Source organism: Notechis scutatus, chromosome 10, assembly GCF_049901735.1.
Source record: "Notechis scutatus isolate UNSWTSFEM ecotype Mainland chromosome 10, rNotScu1.2, whole genome shotgun sequence".
NCBI lineage: Eukaryota > Metazoa > Chordata > Lepidosauria > Squamata > Elapidae > Notechis > Notechis scutatus.
In genome coordinates, this window is record NC_142018.1 from 18,218,867 (window position 1) to 18,233,625 (window position 14,759).

Consider the following 14,759-nt stretch of genomic DNA (forward strand, 5'->3'; position numbering starts at 1 on the left):
CACAGTTTGGGACTGAGTCAACTTCAGGCTAGGGCTTCCTGGATGGATGCCTGTCTGAAGTCTCCTTTTCAGCCGGAAAAAACATATTTAGGGTTGGGCCTGTGAGTTTCTTTCCTCCAGCGGTGTTAAAATAAAATAATAATAATAAAAAAAGCACGCAGCCTTTTAATGGTTTCTTGCCTCTCCTGTAAACCTTGATCCTGACTTCCTGAAAAGCCTTTCCGCAAAGCAAGGAGAGTTTTCCAGTTTGAGCCATAGTAGAACGGGAGGCTTTGAGAAGCGCTCCAGCATCCTGGGGGCTCCCCAGAGGAGCTTCTGTGGTGTTGGTTGTGGGATGAATCCAGTGGATCGTGACCCCCCTGGATAAATGCCTTCCCTGCTTCCTTTGCGTGGAAATTTAGGAACTGCATCGCGATGACCACACCAGAGACACTGGAAGGCGAGGAAGGGACCGACGCGTCTGCAGGTGAGTTCTTAAAAAGTTCTTTCTTTCTTTCTTTCTTTCTTTCTTTCTTTCTTTCTTTCTTTCTTTCTTTCTCTCTTTCTTTCTTTCTTTCTCTTTTTTATTTCTCTTTCTTTCTTTCTTTCTTTCTTTCTTTCTTTCTTTCTTTCTTTCTTTCTTTCTTTCTTTCTTCTTTCTTTCTTCTGTCTGTCTTTCTTTCTTTCTTCTTTCTTTCTTTTTTTTTTTTTCTCTTTCTTTCTTTCTTTCTTTCTTTCTTTCTTTCTTTCTTTCTTTCTTTCTTTCTTTCTTCTTTCTTTTTCTTTCTTTTTTTAAAATATACACCAGTATCAATACACAAACAGCGTGGCACCTGAGTGTCATTCATTTTGATACAAATAACAATAATAATGATAATATTTATCACATTTAATTAAACATAATTTTACCATTAATATGCATGCTTGTATGGTGCTTGATTTTATCTTGCGAATAGAGTAGGATAGAATAGAGTAGGTAGAATGTAGACTATAAAGAAGAGAATATGAAATGGAATAAGGAATAGAATAGAATAGGATAAAATATAATATGAAATGGAATAAGGAACGGAATGGAACGGAATGGAATGGAATTCTTTATTGGCCAAGTGTTTTTGGACACACAAAGAATTTGCATAACCCTAATGCAGAAAATGCTCCAATTCAATCCACTACTCTGGGTGGCCCACCCACCAAAGTTGTGCTAATTGCCTCTCTGGCACCCGCATTCTCTCCAACGCAGCAGAGGGAAAAACAGGTAGTCATTCTGTTGTTTGTGTCTCCCGAATGGACACGCCGCCTGCAGCGAATGGTGGTGTCACAGTCTTGTTCGCACCCTCCTCCCCTGGCACCAGAGTTTTTGGGCAAAGGGAGGCGGGGAGGGGGGGTTGGGGATTTTTAAAAAAATCTGATTTGCAGAAAGGAGGAGACAAAAGTCCCCCTTAAAGGAGGCTTTGTTTGTCTTTTGTTGCAAAGGAGTCCCCCCCTCCCCCCCCAGCTGTGAGAAGGGACTCCGTGGCTGGTCTCTGGCGGAGGCAAAGAATGGGCTACAGTCCCTTCAGAGCCGGCCTCGGCCCCATCTCAGGATGTCTCCACAAGCCACAGGCGTCGGCCGCCTCACGCACGAAGCTGGCTTGCCTTTGGCACGGGGGGGGGCCCTCAAAGGGTCGCAAGCTTTCTCTCTGTGCGGCAGACACGCAGCCCAGAAACGCTGGGTCAGTTTTGGTAAAAGAGAATATTGGCAGCTCAATCCAAAGTGAAAGGAAACGCCATGCCTTAGTAGCACTGATGATGTTACCTAGTTCGGTAATGAAATGTCTGAAAGGAAGCAACCAAGCTCAGAAAGCACCAAGGACCCCACACTTCTCTTCCTTCTTCTCCCCTTCCTCTCCTCCCCTTTTTCCTTCCCCTTCCTCTCCTCCTCCTCCTCTTCCTCCTCCTCTTCCTTCCCTCCTCCTCTTCCTCCTCCTCCACCACTACACCCCCTCCCTTCCAGCACTCATGACATTCTCTAGTTTGGTAATGAAACATCTACAAAAAAATTCAACCAAACTCAGCACCCTTTGAGGTTAATTTTCCAAGGAGCTCCGAAATGCATTTCAGTAATCCAAAAAGAAAAAAAAGGGGAAAAATCACAACCTTGGTATACCAAGAAAGCTGGATTTGCTGTCGTTGCTGGCTTGTGTTGGCACAGTGGTTAGAACGCATTACTGCAGGCTAATCCTGCTGACTTCAGTACTTCGGCAGTTCAGCAGTTCGAATCTTACCAGGCTCAAAGTTGACTCAGCCTTCCATCCTTATGAACTGGGTAAAACAAGGACCCAGATTGTTGGGGACAATATGGTGATGTTGTAAACCCCTTAGAGACGGCTATGAAGAGAAGAGACTGGACTGCCGTCTGCCAAAAATGGTGTAGAGTCCTACAAGATCCCTTCCAGATGTGTTAATCTGTATCTCTATAGGAAGGAAGGAAGAAGGAAAGGAAGGAAGGAAGGAAGGAGGGAGGGAAGGAAGGAAGGAAGGAAGAAGGAAAGGAAGGAAGGAAGGAAGGAAGGAAGGAAGGAAGGAAGGAAGGAAGAAGGAAAGGAAGGAAGGAAGGAAGGAAGAAGGAAGGAAGGAAGGAAGGAAGTTGAGGGAAGAAGGAAGGAAGGAAGGAAGAAGGAAAGGAAGGAAGGAGTCTCACTGGAAGGAAGGAAGGAAGGAAGGAAGAAGGAAAGGAAGGAAGGAAGGAAGGAGGGAAGGAAGGAAGGAAAGGAAGGAAGGAAGGAAGGAAGTTGTAGTGGCATATAAGTTAATGATGCAGCATTGCAGGCTGACTCTGCTCCCTGCCAAGAGTTCGAGTCTCACTGGCTCACGGTGGACTCAGCTTTCCATCCTTCCAAGGTTGTAAAATGAGGACCCAGATCGTTGGGAGCAAGAGGCTGACTCTGTAAACCGCTTAGAGAGGGCTGTGAAAGCACCGTGAAGCGGTATATAAGTCTAAGGGCTACGGCTATCACACCAGTCAAAGCTGGTGAGTTTTGTTTTGTTTTTGCACAGGGAAGAAAAAATCCAAATTCCAGACCTTCAGAAACTTCTTTGCCAAGAAAAAGAAGGGGAGAGACCTCCCGTCCTCCCCAGAAGAGGCGAAGCGAAAGCCAAGCCAGGACCCCAGCGGTGGCGGCGACTCTCCTCCACTGGACTCCATCTTGCTCCATTCGCCTGGGGAAACCGAGTGAGCTTTCCTGCTTCCCTTGGCGTCCCTCCAACAGCCCGCAGCAAGGGAGCCCTTGGTCGCTCCTCTTGGTGCCACAAACGAATCTCACTGCTGGGTTTTGGAATTCAAGGAATTTCCTCTTTCCCTTTTGCAAGCGTGCCTCCCCTACAGTTTCAAGCGGCCAAACGCTTTCCCTCGGGATGGTTTCACTTGCAAAAGAGACGAAGTTGGGCTGCCCCCTTTCCTGAAAAACCCATCCAGATGGGGCTAATTAGCGGTGTCGGGGGGGGGGGGTGCGCGTTGTTGGCTTAAATGGCCACATGTGTGTTGGTGCATGTGTGCGTATTGTACTACAGTACACTGCATTGTGCAGGTAGTCCTTGAATTATGACTGCCCCTGTTTCCCCGTAAATAAGACCCACCAAAAAAGTTACCGGGTCTTATAATTTAATATATACGATACAATATATATTTAATTTAATTTAATATATATTATATATAATTTAATATATTATGTATAATATATTATATATAATACAATAGATAATATAATAGATAATATATAATAATATAATATAATTTTTCGCACCAAAAAAGTTACCGGTCTTATAATTTAATATATACGATACAAAATATTTTTAATTTAATTTAATATATATTATATATAATTTAATATATTATGTAAAATATATTATATATAATACAATAGATAATATAATAGATAATATATAATAATATAATATAATTTTTCCACCAAAAAGTTACGGATCTTATAATTTGATATATACGATACAATATATATTTAATTTAATTTAATATATATTATATATAATACAATAGATAATATAATAGATAATATATAATAATATAATATAATTTTTTCGCCACCAAAAAAGTTACCGGATCTTATAATTTAATATATACGATACAATATATATTTAATTTAATTTAATATATATTATATATAATTTTATATATTATGTATAATATATTATATATAATACAATAGATAATATAATAGATAATATATAATAATATAATATAATTTTTTCACCACCAAAAAAGTTACCGGGTTTTATAATTTAATATATACTATATAATATATATTTAATTTAATTTTAACTTTCAGGTTCAATGGAGGCACGAGGACCCACACTTTACTGCAGGATGACAAGTTCCCTTTCGAAGTATTGTGTGACGTGGTTGGAGATGCATCCTTGCAGGAGAATTTCCCTGGGAAGGTGAAGAATTTCGAGGTGAGAGGGTTAATTTCTTGGGAATCCTAATCCCTCTTGTGCAGGAAACCATTTGGGCCTAAACATAAGCCTCAAAAAACTCACATGAGCGTATCCCTCTGTGATGACCCAAAGGGGCGTGGCACAAAGGCAACACAGTCAGATAATCAGTAGGAGTCCCTTTATTAGCGCCAACTTTGCCCCCAATGTCCTGGTTATCTTTGGGGCTGGAGAAAAACTCTCCCAGGAAGAGCCTTTGGCTGCAGAGAATCAAGTCCAAAACATGGTCAACAAAAACTGTAACTATAAGTCTAATCAAGGCAAGATAAGATAATTAGTCTGGCAGGGCAAGAGAAGGAATTCCAGATGTGAAGGCAAGGCAATAACTCAACACGGTTGGGAGGATGCCAGGAACACAGATAACCAAAGTCAACACAAGATAAACTCACATTTATTCCCAGCAGATGCCTCTCTCAGCTTGCATCTCTTTTAAACTCTCTTCCCAGCTATGACTAATGAAGGGAATCAGGGCCCTTTCCTCCCCCGTAAGCCACGCAACCCACGTTGCTCCCTTCTCCGTTCCTCCCTGCGTGCCCAAGGATGAAGAGAGGATGGGCCTTGGTCTTCCTCTGAACTTTCTCTCCCTTGTTCTACCTCTTCCCTGCTTTGCCCAGGCAGACTTTGCCCTTCCTCAGTTTCCTCTACAGCCAACGGAGCCACACTCCCACTCCCTGTCAGTTGTCCGTCTTCCTCCTTGGCTCCACACTCTGACAGGGGCATGACAGCCTCCATAAAGAGAAGCGACGGCTCTAAACTTACACAATTCTTGAATTTCAGCCTTAGGTCTGGCAGTAGGACAAGCCCAAACTATATGAGTTCAAGGTTTCAATTTTGGAACCGCCGTTTCCAACCAGAAGGTGATTGTAATGTGAGGTAAAGCTGGCTAAGGAAGCTGTACAGGTGGGCCTTGACTAACATGTTTATCGACCATCTAAAGGGACTTATGACCACTTTTCACATTTAAAACAATTGCAACCTTCCTATGGTCACTTGATCAAAATTCAGCCACTTGGCCACTGACCCATATTTATGACAGTTGCAGTGGTCATATGATCTCCTTTGGCAACCTTCTGACAAGCCCAAATCCATGGGGAAGCCAAATTCACTTAAAAACGATGTGGCTAATTTAACAATCGCAATGATTCGCTTAACAACTGTGGCAAGAAAGGTCATAAAACAGGGCAAAACTCTTTCATAAATGTCTCACTTAGCAGCAGTCATTTTGAGTTCAATTGCGGTCGTAACATATAACAGATAATCAGAATTGGAAGGGACCTTATAGATAATCTAGTCCACCCCCCACCCAAGCGGGAGACCCTACACCATTTCTGACAAATGGCGGTCCAATCTCTTCTTGAAGAGATTGATGAATCTCTTCAAGTGATGAAGCTCCCACAACTTCCAAAGGCAACTTCTGTTCCATGGGTTGATTATTCTCACTGTCAGAAAGTTTCTCCTTTATTTCTAGATTGACTCTCTCCTTGTTCAGTTTCCATCCATTATTCCTTATCTGGCCTTCAGATGCCTTGGAAAATAGCTTGTGGCAGCCCCCTCAAATATTGGAAGATGCTCTCCTGTCTCCCCTGGTCCTTCTCTTCCCTAGACTAGCCAGGCCCAGTTCCTGCAACTGTTCATCATATCTTTTAGCCTCCAGTCCCCTAATCATCTTAGTTTTTTTATTAGATTAACAGAGTTGGTAGGGATCTTGTAGGTCATCTAGTCCAACCCCCTGCCCAAGCAGGAGACCCTACACCATTTCTGACCCATGGCAGTCCAGTCTCTTCTTGAAAGCCTCCAGGGATGAAGCTCCCACAACATCGGAGGGTAACTTCTGTTCCATGGGTTGATTGTTCTCACTGTCAGAAAATGTCTCCTTTATTTCCAGGTTGAATCTCTCCTTGTTCAGTTTCTATCCATTGTTCCTTGTCTGGCTTTCAGGTGCCTTGGAAAATAGCTTGACCCCTTCCTCTCTGTGGCAGCCCAGAGAGAGGATTAGGTTACGTCGAGGATTACAATTCTTGAATTTAGCCCTAGCTGTACGACAAGCCCAAACGATATGAGTTAAACGTTTCAATGCTATTTTCAACAACAAGCTGATTGTAATAAAAAGCCCAACTGATCTGGCTAAGGAAGCTGTATTTCCAGGAATAATTTTCTCCCAAAGCTAGCAATCTTGACATTTGGCTTGATATTTGACTCCTTCAGCCCAATTCATCCATAAACAATAGAAACAAGAGGTTTTGTTTTGTTTTTAAATCCTCTTCTTTTGTTGTCATTAAAAAAAAAGTAATTTCCACCTTCTACACTTCCTGTTGTAGCAAAATCTCTGCCTTGAGTCTCCACCTGTAATTTGCACCTGCGAAAGGATGGATGATCTAAACGCTGTTTCAGATGATGATGTTTTGCCCAGAAGCCTGCTAGACATCTCCACCATCCACGATGTTTTGGCATCTTCTGCAACTCAGGTATGATCCGGTGAAATTTCTTAGCCGAGAGGTCACAGAGAACAGCTCTGCTAAAATACAGCTAGTCCTCAAATTGCAACCGTTGTTTAGTGACTCAAACTCAATGTAAACCGCTTCAAACTCGATTGCAGAAAGTACGACTTCAGCAACATAGTGGTCAACGCCTGGAATGCACTACCTGACTCTGTAGCTACATCCTCTAACCCTCACTCCTTTAACCTCAAACTATCCACTACTGACCTCAGCCCCTTCCTAAGAGGTCTGTAAGGGGCGTGCATAAGTGCACCATCATGCCTACCGTCCCTGTCCTATTACCCCCATTTATCCATACCTATTTCCTGTATTCTTACTCATGTTTATACTTATACCTATCATCTTGTAAATGACTGACAAATCAAATAAATAAATAAAATAAAAAATAAAAGAAGGAAGGAAAGAAGGAAGGGGGAAGGAAGGAGAAGCTCCCACAACTTCCAAAGGCAACTTTTTTTTCATAGGTTGATAGCTCTCACCGTCAGAAAATTCCTCCTTATTTCCAGGTTGAATCTCTCCTTGGTCAGTTTCCATCCATTATTCCGTGTCTAGCCTTGGAAAATAGCTTGATCCCTTCCTCCTCTCTGTGGCAGCCCCTCAAGTATTGGAAGACCGCTATCCTGTCTCCCCTGGTCCTTCTCTTCCCTAAACTAGCCAGGCCCAGTTCCTGCAACTGTTCATTGTATGTTTTAGCCTCCCGTGTATAGAGAAGAAATCAGTAGGAATTGGAAAGTAAGATTATTAGGAGGTTGTTTTTTTCCTCCATTTTAATGAAAGCTTAAAGGATTGTCTCATGAGATCAGCCTACTTTTTGGCAGACAAGCAAAATACTCGTTGTGTTTATTTATTTATTTTCCCTTCAGTCATCTTTCTTTAATCATTATTTGGATAGTCTTGCATAGTTCATTGCTGTCTGAGTGATTTCCTTCTTTTTGTGGTAAAAGTCCTTCAAGCCAAGAAATAAAATAATAATGAAAAAATTATTATTCCTGTAGCTCTTTCAAAGCCGAGTGCTTAGGAAGTAGGAGAAAAAAGATCGTGTTTCTTTCCTCCCTTTGTTAGTTTTGGATAGGGTGGAATTGAGTAACCTAATGTTGAATGAGCTTTATGGGGTCAGAATATATGCCATTTGGTAGGTTCCCCAAAATCCTGTTTCTTATTTGCCTTAATTTTCTCCCTCTCTCTTCTACCTTGCAGCCTTCCAACCCTATCCAGCTCTGCAGCTCTTTGAGTTCAGATGAGGCAGACGGCGAAGACAATCAGGTAAATATCAGCCAGGTACATACAGGTATTCCTCCACGTATGACATTAATTGAGCCTAGAATTTCTGTTGCTAAAGTGAGTTTTGCCCTGTTTTATGATCTTTCTTGCTACAGTTAAGTTTTATTGATTAATTGATGGATTAGCCCTTGGGCCATAGCAAAGTGCAGAGTTCCAGAGACAAATTCTTACTGAAATTTGATAAAAGCGATTTAAAAATGGAATTGGATAAAATGCGATTTAAAATGAAACTGGAATAAAATGTAATCTAAGATGAAAAGTATGATGATTATACTACCTGAGACTTCTCAGGAAACAACAACTGAATGAAAAAACTGCTGGTGACCTTCTACCACCGCACCATAAAGCATATCTTTACTTACTACACCTGTGTATGATTTGCCAATTGCACAGTGACAGATAGGACAGTGCTCCAGAGGGTTAACATCACTGGGTTAACATCATTGGTTGCTCTCTCCCCTCTTTGGAAGAGCTTTATAGCTCCCACTGCCTTAAGAAAGTTCAAAACATTCTCAAAAATCCATCTCATTCTGGGCACCCTTTTTTTTTTTTAACTATTACCATCTGGCAGACGGTACAGAATATTAAAAACAAGCACAAATAGGCTGAAAAACAGGTTCTATCCCAGGGCAGCAGCTCTTTTGAATTCTACTGTATAGTGCAGTGTTGGTGCAGTGTTGTGGGTTTTCGGTTCAATGTATAGAATGTGAAGGAGGTGTGTTTGTGTTTATTTTCACGGTCATAATGTACATTGAAGATGGTATTTAATTTCATTGTATGAGGTGCAATGACAATAAACTAAACTAAACTAAACTAAAAAATGGAATACCACGCAATCATTTAAGATAGAGATAAAATATGATAAAATTATATTTCGGTGCGTCCCCCTGCAATCTACCCCCATCAGTCCCGCTCTCAACCGAACCATTTTGCAGTAGTACCGATCTCATGTGGCTAACTCAACAACTGCAGTGGTTCCCTTGACAACTCTGGTGGGAAAGAATGGGGCAAACTCGCTTAACCAAACTCGCTTTCACTTAGCGATGTACATTTTGGGCTCGATTGCAATCGTAACCCGAGGACCACCGGATTATGAGCAAGAAGAAAGAGGCTAACGAAAAACATATATTAAAAGTTTAAAAGCATGGCATGTAGAACGTAGATGGGAGCTGAAGTACGTTGTCATGTCTTCTTCTGTAGGTCACTTTGGAGTCTCCTTCTAAGCATCGCGGCTCCTTTTCTCCGGTGTGTCCCCTCTCGCCCTTCGGCCACGGGATTCCGGTTGATTTCGACACCCTGGCTTCTCCCCAGGCCTGCCTGGACACCTCGGCGGCCAGGCACAGGATTGCAATGAACCCACGGAAGCAGAAGGGCTTCGCGAAGAAGACTCACCCTTCTCCTGTGAGTAGCTGTTTGGGACAAGCAGTGGTGGCATTCTACCGGTTTAGACCAATTCAGCCGAGCTGATAGCTCCGACGATCAGCTATGAGTGAATCAGTTTGCTCTGACAATCAGCTGCTGGCCCCTCCCACCTGCCTCCAGCTATATATTAACCTTTATTTCCTGGTTTTCAACCTCATTGCTTCGCGCAGCACAGCGGATTGCAGTGCATTGGCTGTTTAAGACACAGGGGGAGTGCAGGATTGCAGGAGAAGGTTAGTAGCAAATTCTCTGTGCACCGGCAAAGCACGCCCGCCAAGCCACGTCCACAGAACCGGTGGTAAAAAATTTGAAAAGCACCACTAAGGACAAGGTCCTTCAGGGAAAAAGAAAGAGAGAGAGTTAGAGACTTAATTAGTGATGGTCACAAGACTACTTTATGCCCCAAAATGGAAGGATGTTTTGATCCCCGCCACAGATGAATGGCTGCAAAAATTGATGGAGTTAGTAGAGATGGTTAACTTGTCTGTTTTGATCAAAGAAGAAAAAACCACAATTACTTTTGTTTCTCCTTGGAAATCGCAACTGGATTGGTCTTTGACTTATGAGCATAATTGAGGTTGGAATTATGGTGGGTTAAGTTGTACCGGCCACTAAACAGGTCACCTCTGTCACATCAGGTGGAGCAGATGTTGGAGGAGCAGCTACTTCTGGAGCCAGGGGAAGAGAAAAGGAGCCCCTTGAAAATCCTCGATGAAACTGCTGGTCAGAGGAAAAGTTGGGAAGGTAAGGCCAACGGTGTCAGGGCAGGAAATCAGGAGCCAGGAGAGAGTTTGATGAGAATTGGCCCCAGATAAGAGTCAATGGACTTCAAGTTGGGGGGGGGAGGACTTAGGCCTCTTTTGGGGCCATAGAGACTCCAGGCTGATGATGCATTTGACCCCACCCTCATGTTCAGCTTGGTCATCTCCTATACCCAGCATGGGATACATATTTCTGGAGGCAACAGAGAGCTTTCTTGTATTGAGATTTGAAGGGTGGAAACTGATGATGATGATGATGATGATGATGTTGATGATGAAAATGGTGGTGATGGTGATGAGATGGTGACAATGAAGAAGAAGATGATAGTTGTGACAGTGATGATGATGAAGTTGATTATGATGATGATGATAGTGGTGGTGTGGTGAAGATGGTGGTGATGATGAAGATGATGATTTTGGTGATGATGATGTTGAAGATGAAGATGTTAATGATGATGAAGATGATGGCGATGATGAAAATTATGATGATGTTGATGAAGATGTTAATGATGAGGAAGATGAGATGGTGACCATGAAGAAGAAGATGATGATTGTGATATTGATGATGGTGGTGATTGTGATGAAGATGGTGGTGATGATGAAGATGATGTTGAGGGTGATTGTGATGTTGCTGCTGCTGCTGAAGATGATGATGGTGATGTTGATAAAGATATTGATGATGAAGATGATGGTGATGTTGATGAAGATGTTGATGATGAAGATGCTAATGAGATGGTGACAATGAAGATGATGGTGATGATTGTGATGATGGTGATGATTGTGATGATGATGATGATGATGTTGAAGATGACAATGATGGTAATAGTGCTGATGGTGATGGAAGCGACGATGCTGATGATGTTACCCATTCAGGCTCGCCTGACTCTTGGTGATTCCATGTGTCTGGCCTCTCCACATCTTCTGATCTTTCCCTGCTTCTTTGAGTCATTCCATGCTCTCTGTCAACTCATAAAATATTTCCATGGTCTTTTTAGAGTTGCCAACAGAAAGGCAGGAGGGGGAAAGAGGTTTGAAAGAGCAGTGCGGCAGCTTGGAAACAGAAAGTGCATTCCATAAATAGTTTTTCAAAGATAGTAACTAGGGGACTGAAATTTTTGCCACACAAAATTCTAACGGGAGAACATGATGGATGATTCTTGGCTATGGATGTGTCCCATTGGAGAATGTGAATTATGATACACCCAGGGGGTGGGGGGAAAACCAGGGTCAAGGCTGACAATGAATGATGTGCCTCAGAGTCGGCTACACCCAGGCTGTGCCGGGCATGTTAAATCCCAATAAATCCTTTTGAAGTTTTGGAAGTTTGGCTCGAGACTCATGATTTAATTGGGAGTAACTGCTGGAATCCTGACACTCCGGTTGGTATCAGCTTTAAGGGTCTCCAGCCATTTTGGCAATCTGGTTTCTTTCTCCTGCTACCGTGTTTCTCATATAATAAGGCCGGGTCTTATTTTTTTTTGAGCCCCGAAAAAATGGCTAGGCCGTCTTTTAGGGGGATGACTTAATTTCCCCCCCCTTGCATCTTCGGGCAGATGGGCGGCGATGGCTTGGATGTTGACCTCGGCGTTGGTGGGGCACTTCGTATCGGGGTCAACGCAGACAGCACCATATCCGGGTGTGCAACAAAAGTACTTCCCAATGGCAAGCCCCCCCCCCACCATTCCCCCCCATTTTGCATGTTTTAATATAGGCCTTAATATGGGGGGAGGGGCTTAATTTCATTTCATGCCTATAAAACATGCTGGGACTTCCTATTGGGGGAGGCTGTATTGTTGGAGAAACAGGGTACCTCTTCCCAACATAATTGCTTTCTCCAATTAATTCCCCCGCATGACATGGCCAAAAGAAATGAGATGCAGTTTTGTAATTTTTGGAAACCCTTTGACCTTCTTTTCTCTTCATTTTTCTCATCTAGGCTTGTTGAGCCACCGTGGGGTAAACGTCAATGAAGATGGGACTGACCATGCATCAGCTGTGACCAGAACCTCCGAAGCATTGCCTTCTTCTTGCAGCACTGGCCTCCAGGGAGATGGAACATCTGCCTTGATATCAGACGCCCAAAACTTGCTGGAGACTCAGCTCCAGTTGAGTTCCACCGAGCCCCCTCCAAATGTACCATCCTCTCTCATCAAAGATGGAGAAGGAGAGAATACGGACAAGAAGGAGAAGAAAGGAACTTGGGATCAGAAAACACAGAGTGGTCCAGAAGTCACGGAGAACTCCGAATCTTTCCACTTGAAGACCAAAGCCGTTGGACACCATAGTGCATCACCTTCTCCTCTGCCAAACAGTAAGGCAGGGAAAGAACTTGAAGCAGAAGATATCCAGATAGCTTGCCCACAACGAATGGAGGTCCGAGCAAATGTTTCGAAACCTGCCAGGAACCGACACAGAGCATGTGATACAGCTGTCTGCGGAGGAAGTTCTCCTTCCCTGGAGGTGGATCCTGTGCTGTGCGTTCCACAGCTTTCTTCGTCTGCTCTGAAGACTTCCTCAGATGCCCCAAAGGACTTAACGCAGAAGAACAGGCATGCTGTCAATGAAGATGGAAGAAGGCCTTCAGATATGGAACTTCAGCCTTCTGAAGGCCCTGGGAAGCCAATGGATTCTTTGCAGGGCACGTTGTCTACGTTGGAGGTTGATCCTGATAGACCTGTGCTTCTGAATGCAGCGGGGAAGAAACCATGCTTTCTACCTGCGGACAGCATTGTTCAAGAGTTGGGGAGTCTTTCTTCTGGAAGATTATCCGTTGTGGGATCGACCGAGGTTGCTTCCAAAACTCGCCTTCCTGGAGTTCCACTGGGAAACGTCATCGTTGAGGAAGAAAGCAAAGCTACGGAGATGATCCAGACCCAGACAAAGCCTTCTCCTGTGAAGCCCGTGAGATTCACCATCGCTCCGGCCTGGCAGAGGTCTCTCTCAGGAGATTCAAGCTCCGTCGACAATTCCTGCCCTCGAAATTCTCCAACATCTCCTGTCAAACCAGAGTTGTTTGAAGGAGTGTCTCTGCTAGATGCAGGGTCACAAAGATTAAACACTCCTGAAAGATCTGACAGGGCTAATAGAAACACGGGGGTCAACTTGAATTCTTCCAGTGAGGAAGTCCAAAACTGTGAAAGTCCCTTTGGAGTGAAACTAAGGAGAACTTCTTCTTTGCTAAAGTACCAAACAGAACATCACTGGGACCCGCCCAAGCTGGCGCCACTGGCAGTTCCTTCACCATCCTCTGTAAAAATTGAAGCCAAGGCACCAAATTCTGGAGCCAACCTTCACAATCTTGCCACGGGTGTTAAGGGTTTGGTTGCAAACTCCGGCATCCAAGAGAAAAATCTGCAGAAGACCAAAGCTGGAGAAGAAGGCACCAAGCTGCAGAAGACCAAAGCTGGAGAAGAAGGCACCAAGCTGCAGAAGACCAAAGATGGAGAAGAAGGCACCAAGCTGCAGAAGACCAAAGATGGAGAAGAAGGCATCAAGCCACAAGCAAGCAAACCTTCAGGTATTTCTCTTGTTGAGAGAGGAGGACGTTGGCCAACAAGGTAGACCAAATGAAGTCACCAATGCCACAGAGGTCATTGTTAAGCTATGCAACTTCCATTATAACAGCTGTAGTAACGGAATTGTGCAAATCTGATCCAGTTTTTCCTTTCCTCACATTTTCTTTGGGTGAAGGGGAATCTTTTCTAGTTGCTGTACAGTGGGAAATCGATGGGTGTTGTAGTAACAGAGCATACCCTAAGGTCTCCATTTTGCAGAACAGGGGTCCCCAACCACTGGTCCCGCGAACAAGTCCTACCAGGCCGCTGGCTTGCTGGCACTGCCATTTGAAAGTTCGAGCTTTTTTTGATGAAAAAAGTGCTTCATCCGGTGAGCTTTTCCGGTAGAAAGCTCACCGGAAGCACGTTTTCATCAAAAAGATGGCGGCCCAGCGCTTCCGGTGAGCTTTTCCGGTAGAAAGCCATTTCACCGGAAAAGATCGCAAGGTGTGAGCGGGAAGCATTCCGAAAGCTCGAGCGCGATCTTTTTGATGAAAAAGTGCTTCCGGTGAGGTTACCGGAAGCACTTTTTCATCAAAAAGATGGCGGCGCCCAGCTGATGCCGGTACCGGGCCGCGGCGTAAAAAAGGTTGGGGATCACTGTTGCAGAAGGCCTCAGGCATGAAGAATCAGCGCCTCACATTAATTCCAGTTGAAATGATTTATTGCTCACGCCTCTACACAAGAATCTAGTCAACTTATGGTCAGCACTAAGCTGGTGCTGGATAAGAGTCAACAACAGAAGTTGAGAGGGTTGAACTTGGACCGATTGTGGG

The 14,759-nt window shown here is 43.7% G+C and overlaps 1 protein-coding gene across 3 annotated transcripts in view; it reads left to right on the forward strand.

Moving 5' to 3' along the window:
* The window catches only part of KIAA1210 (KIAA1210 ortholog), a 40,441-nt gene that overhangs the window by 18,092 nt on the left and 7,590 nt on the right, over positions 1-14,759 (forward strand). For all 3 annotated transcript variants that reach the window (XM_087972182.1, XM_087972179.1, XM_087972180.1), the window contains exons 2-9: positions 402-466; positions 3,016-3,190; positions 4,302-4,428; positions 6,786-6,932; positions 8,163-8,228; positions 9,447-9,647; positions 10,307-10,412; positions 12,366-13,946. In XM_087972182.1, coding sequence (XP_087828308.1) covers positions 415-466; positions 3,016-3,190; positions 4,302-4,428; positions 6,786-6,932; positions 8,163-8,228; positions 9,447-9,647; positions 10,307-10,412; positions 12,366-13,946 — 2,455 coding nt within the window. In that variant the 5' untranslated portion in view covers positions 402-414. The remainder of the gene's footprint in view (positions 1-401; positions 467-3,015; positions 3,191-4,301; positions 4,429-6,785; positions 6,933-8,162; positions 8,229-9,446; positions 9,648-10,306; positions 10,413-12,365; positions 13,947-14,759) is intronic.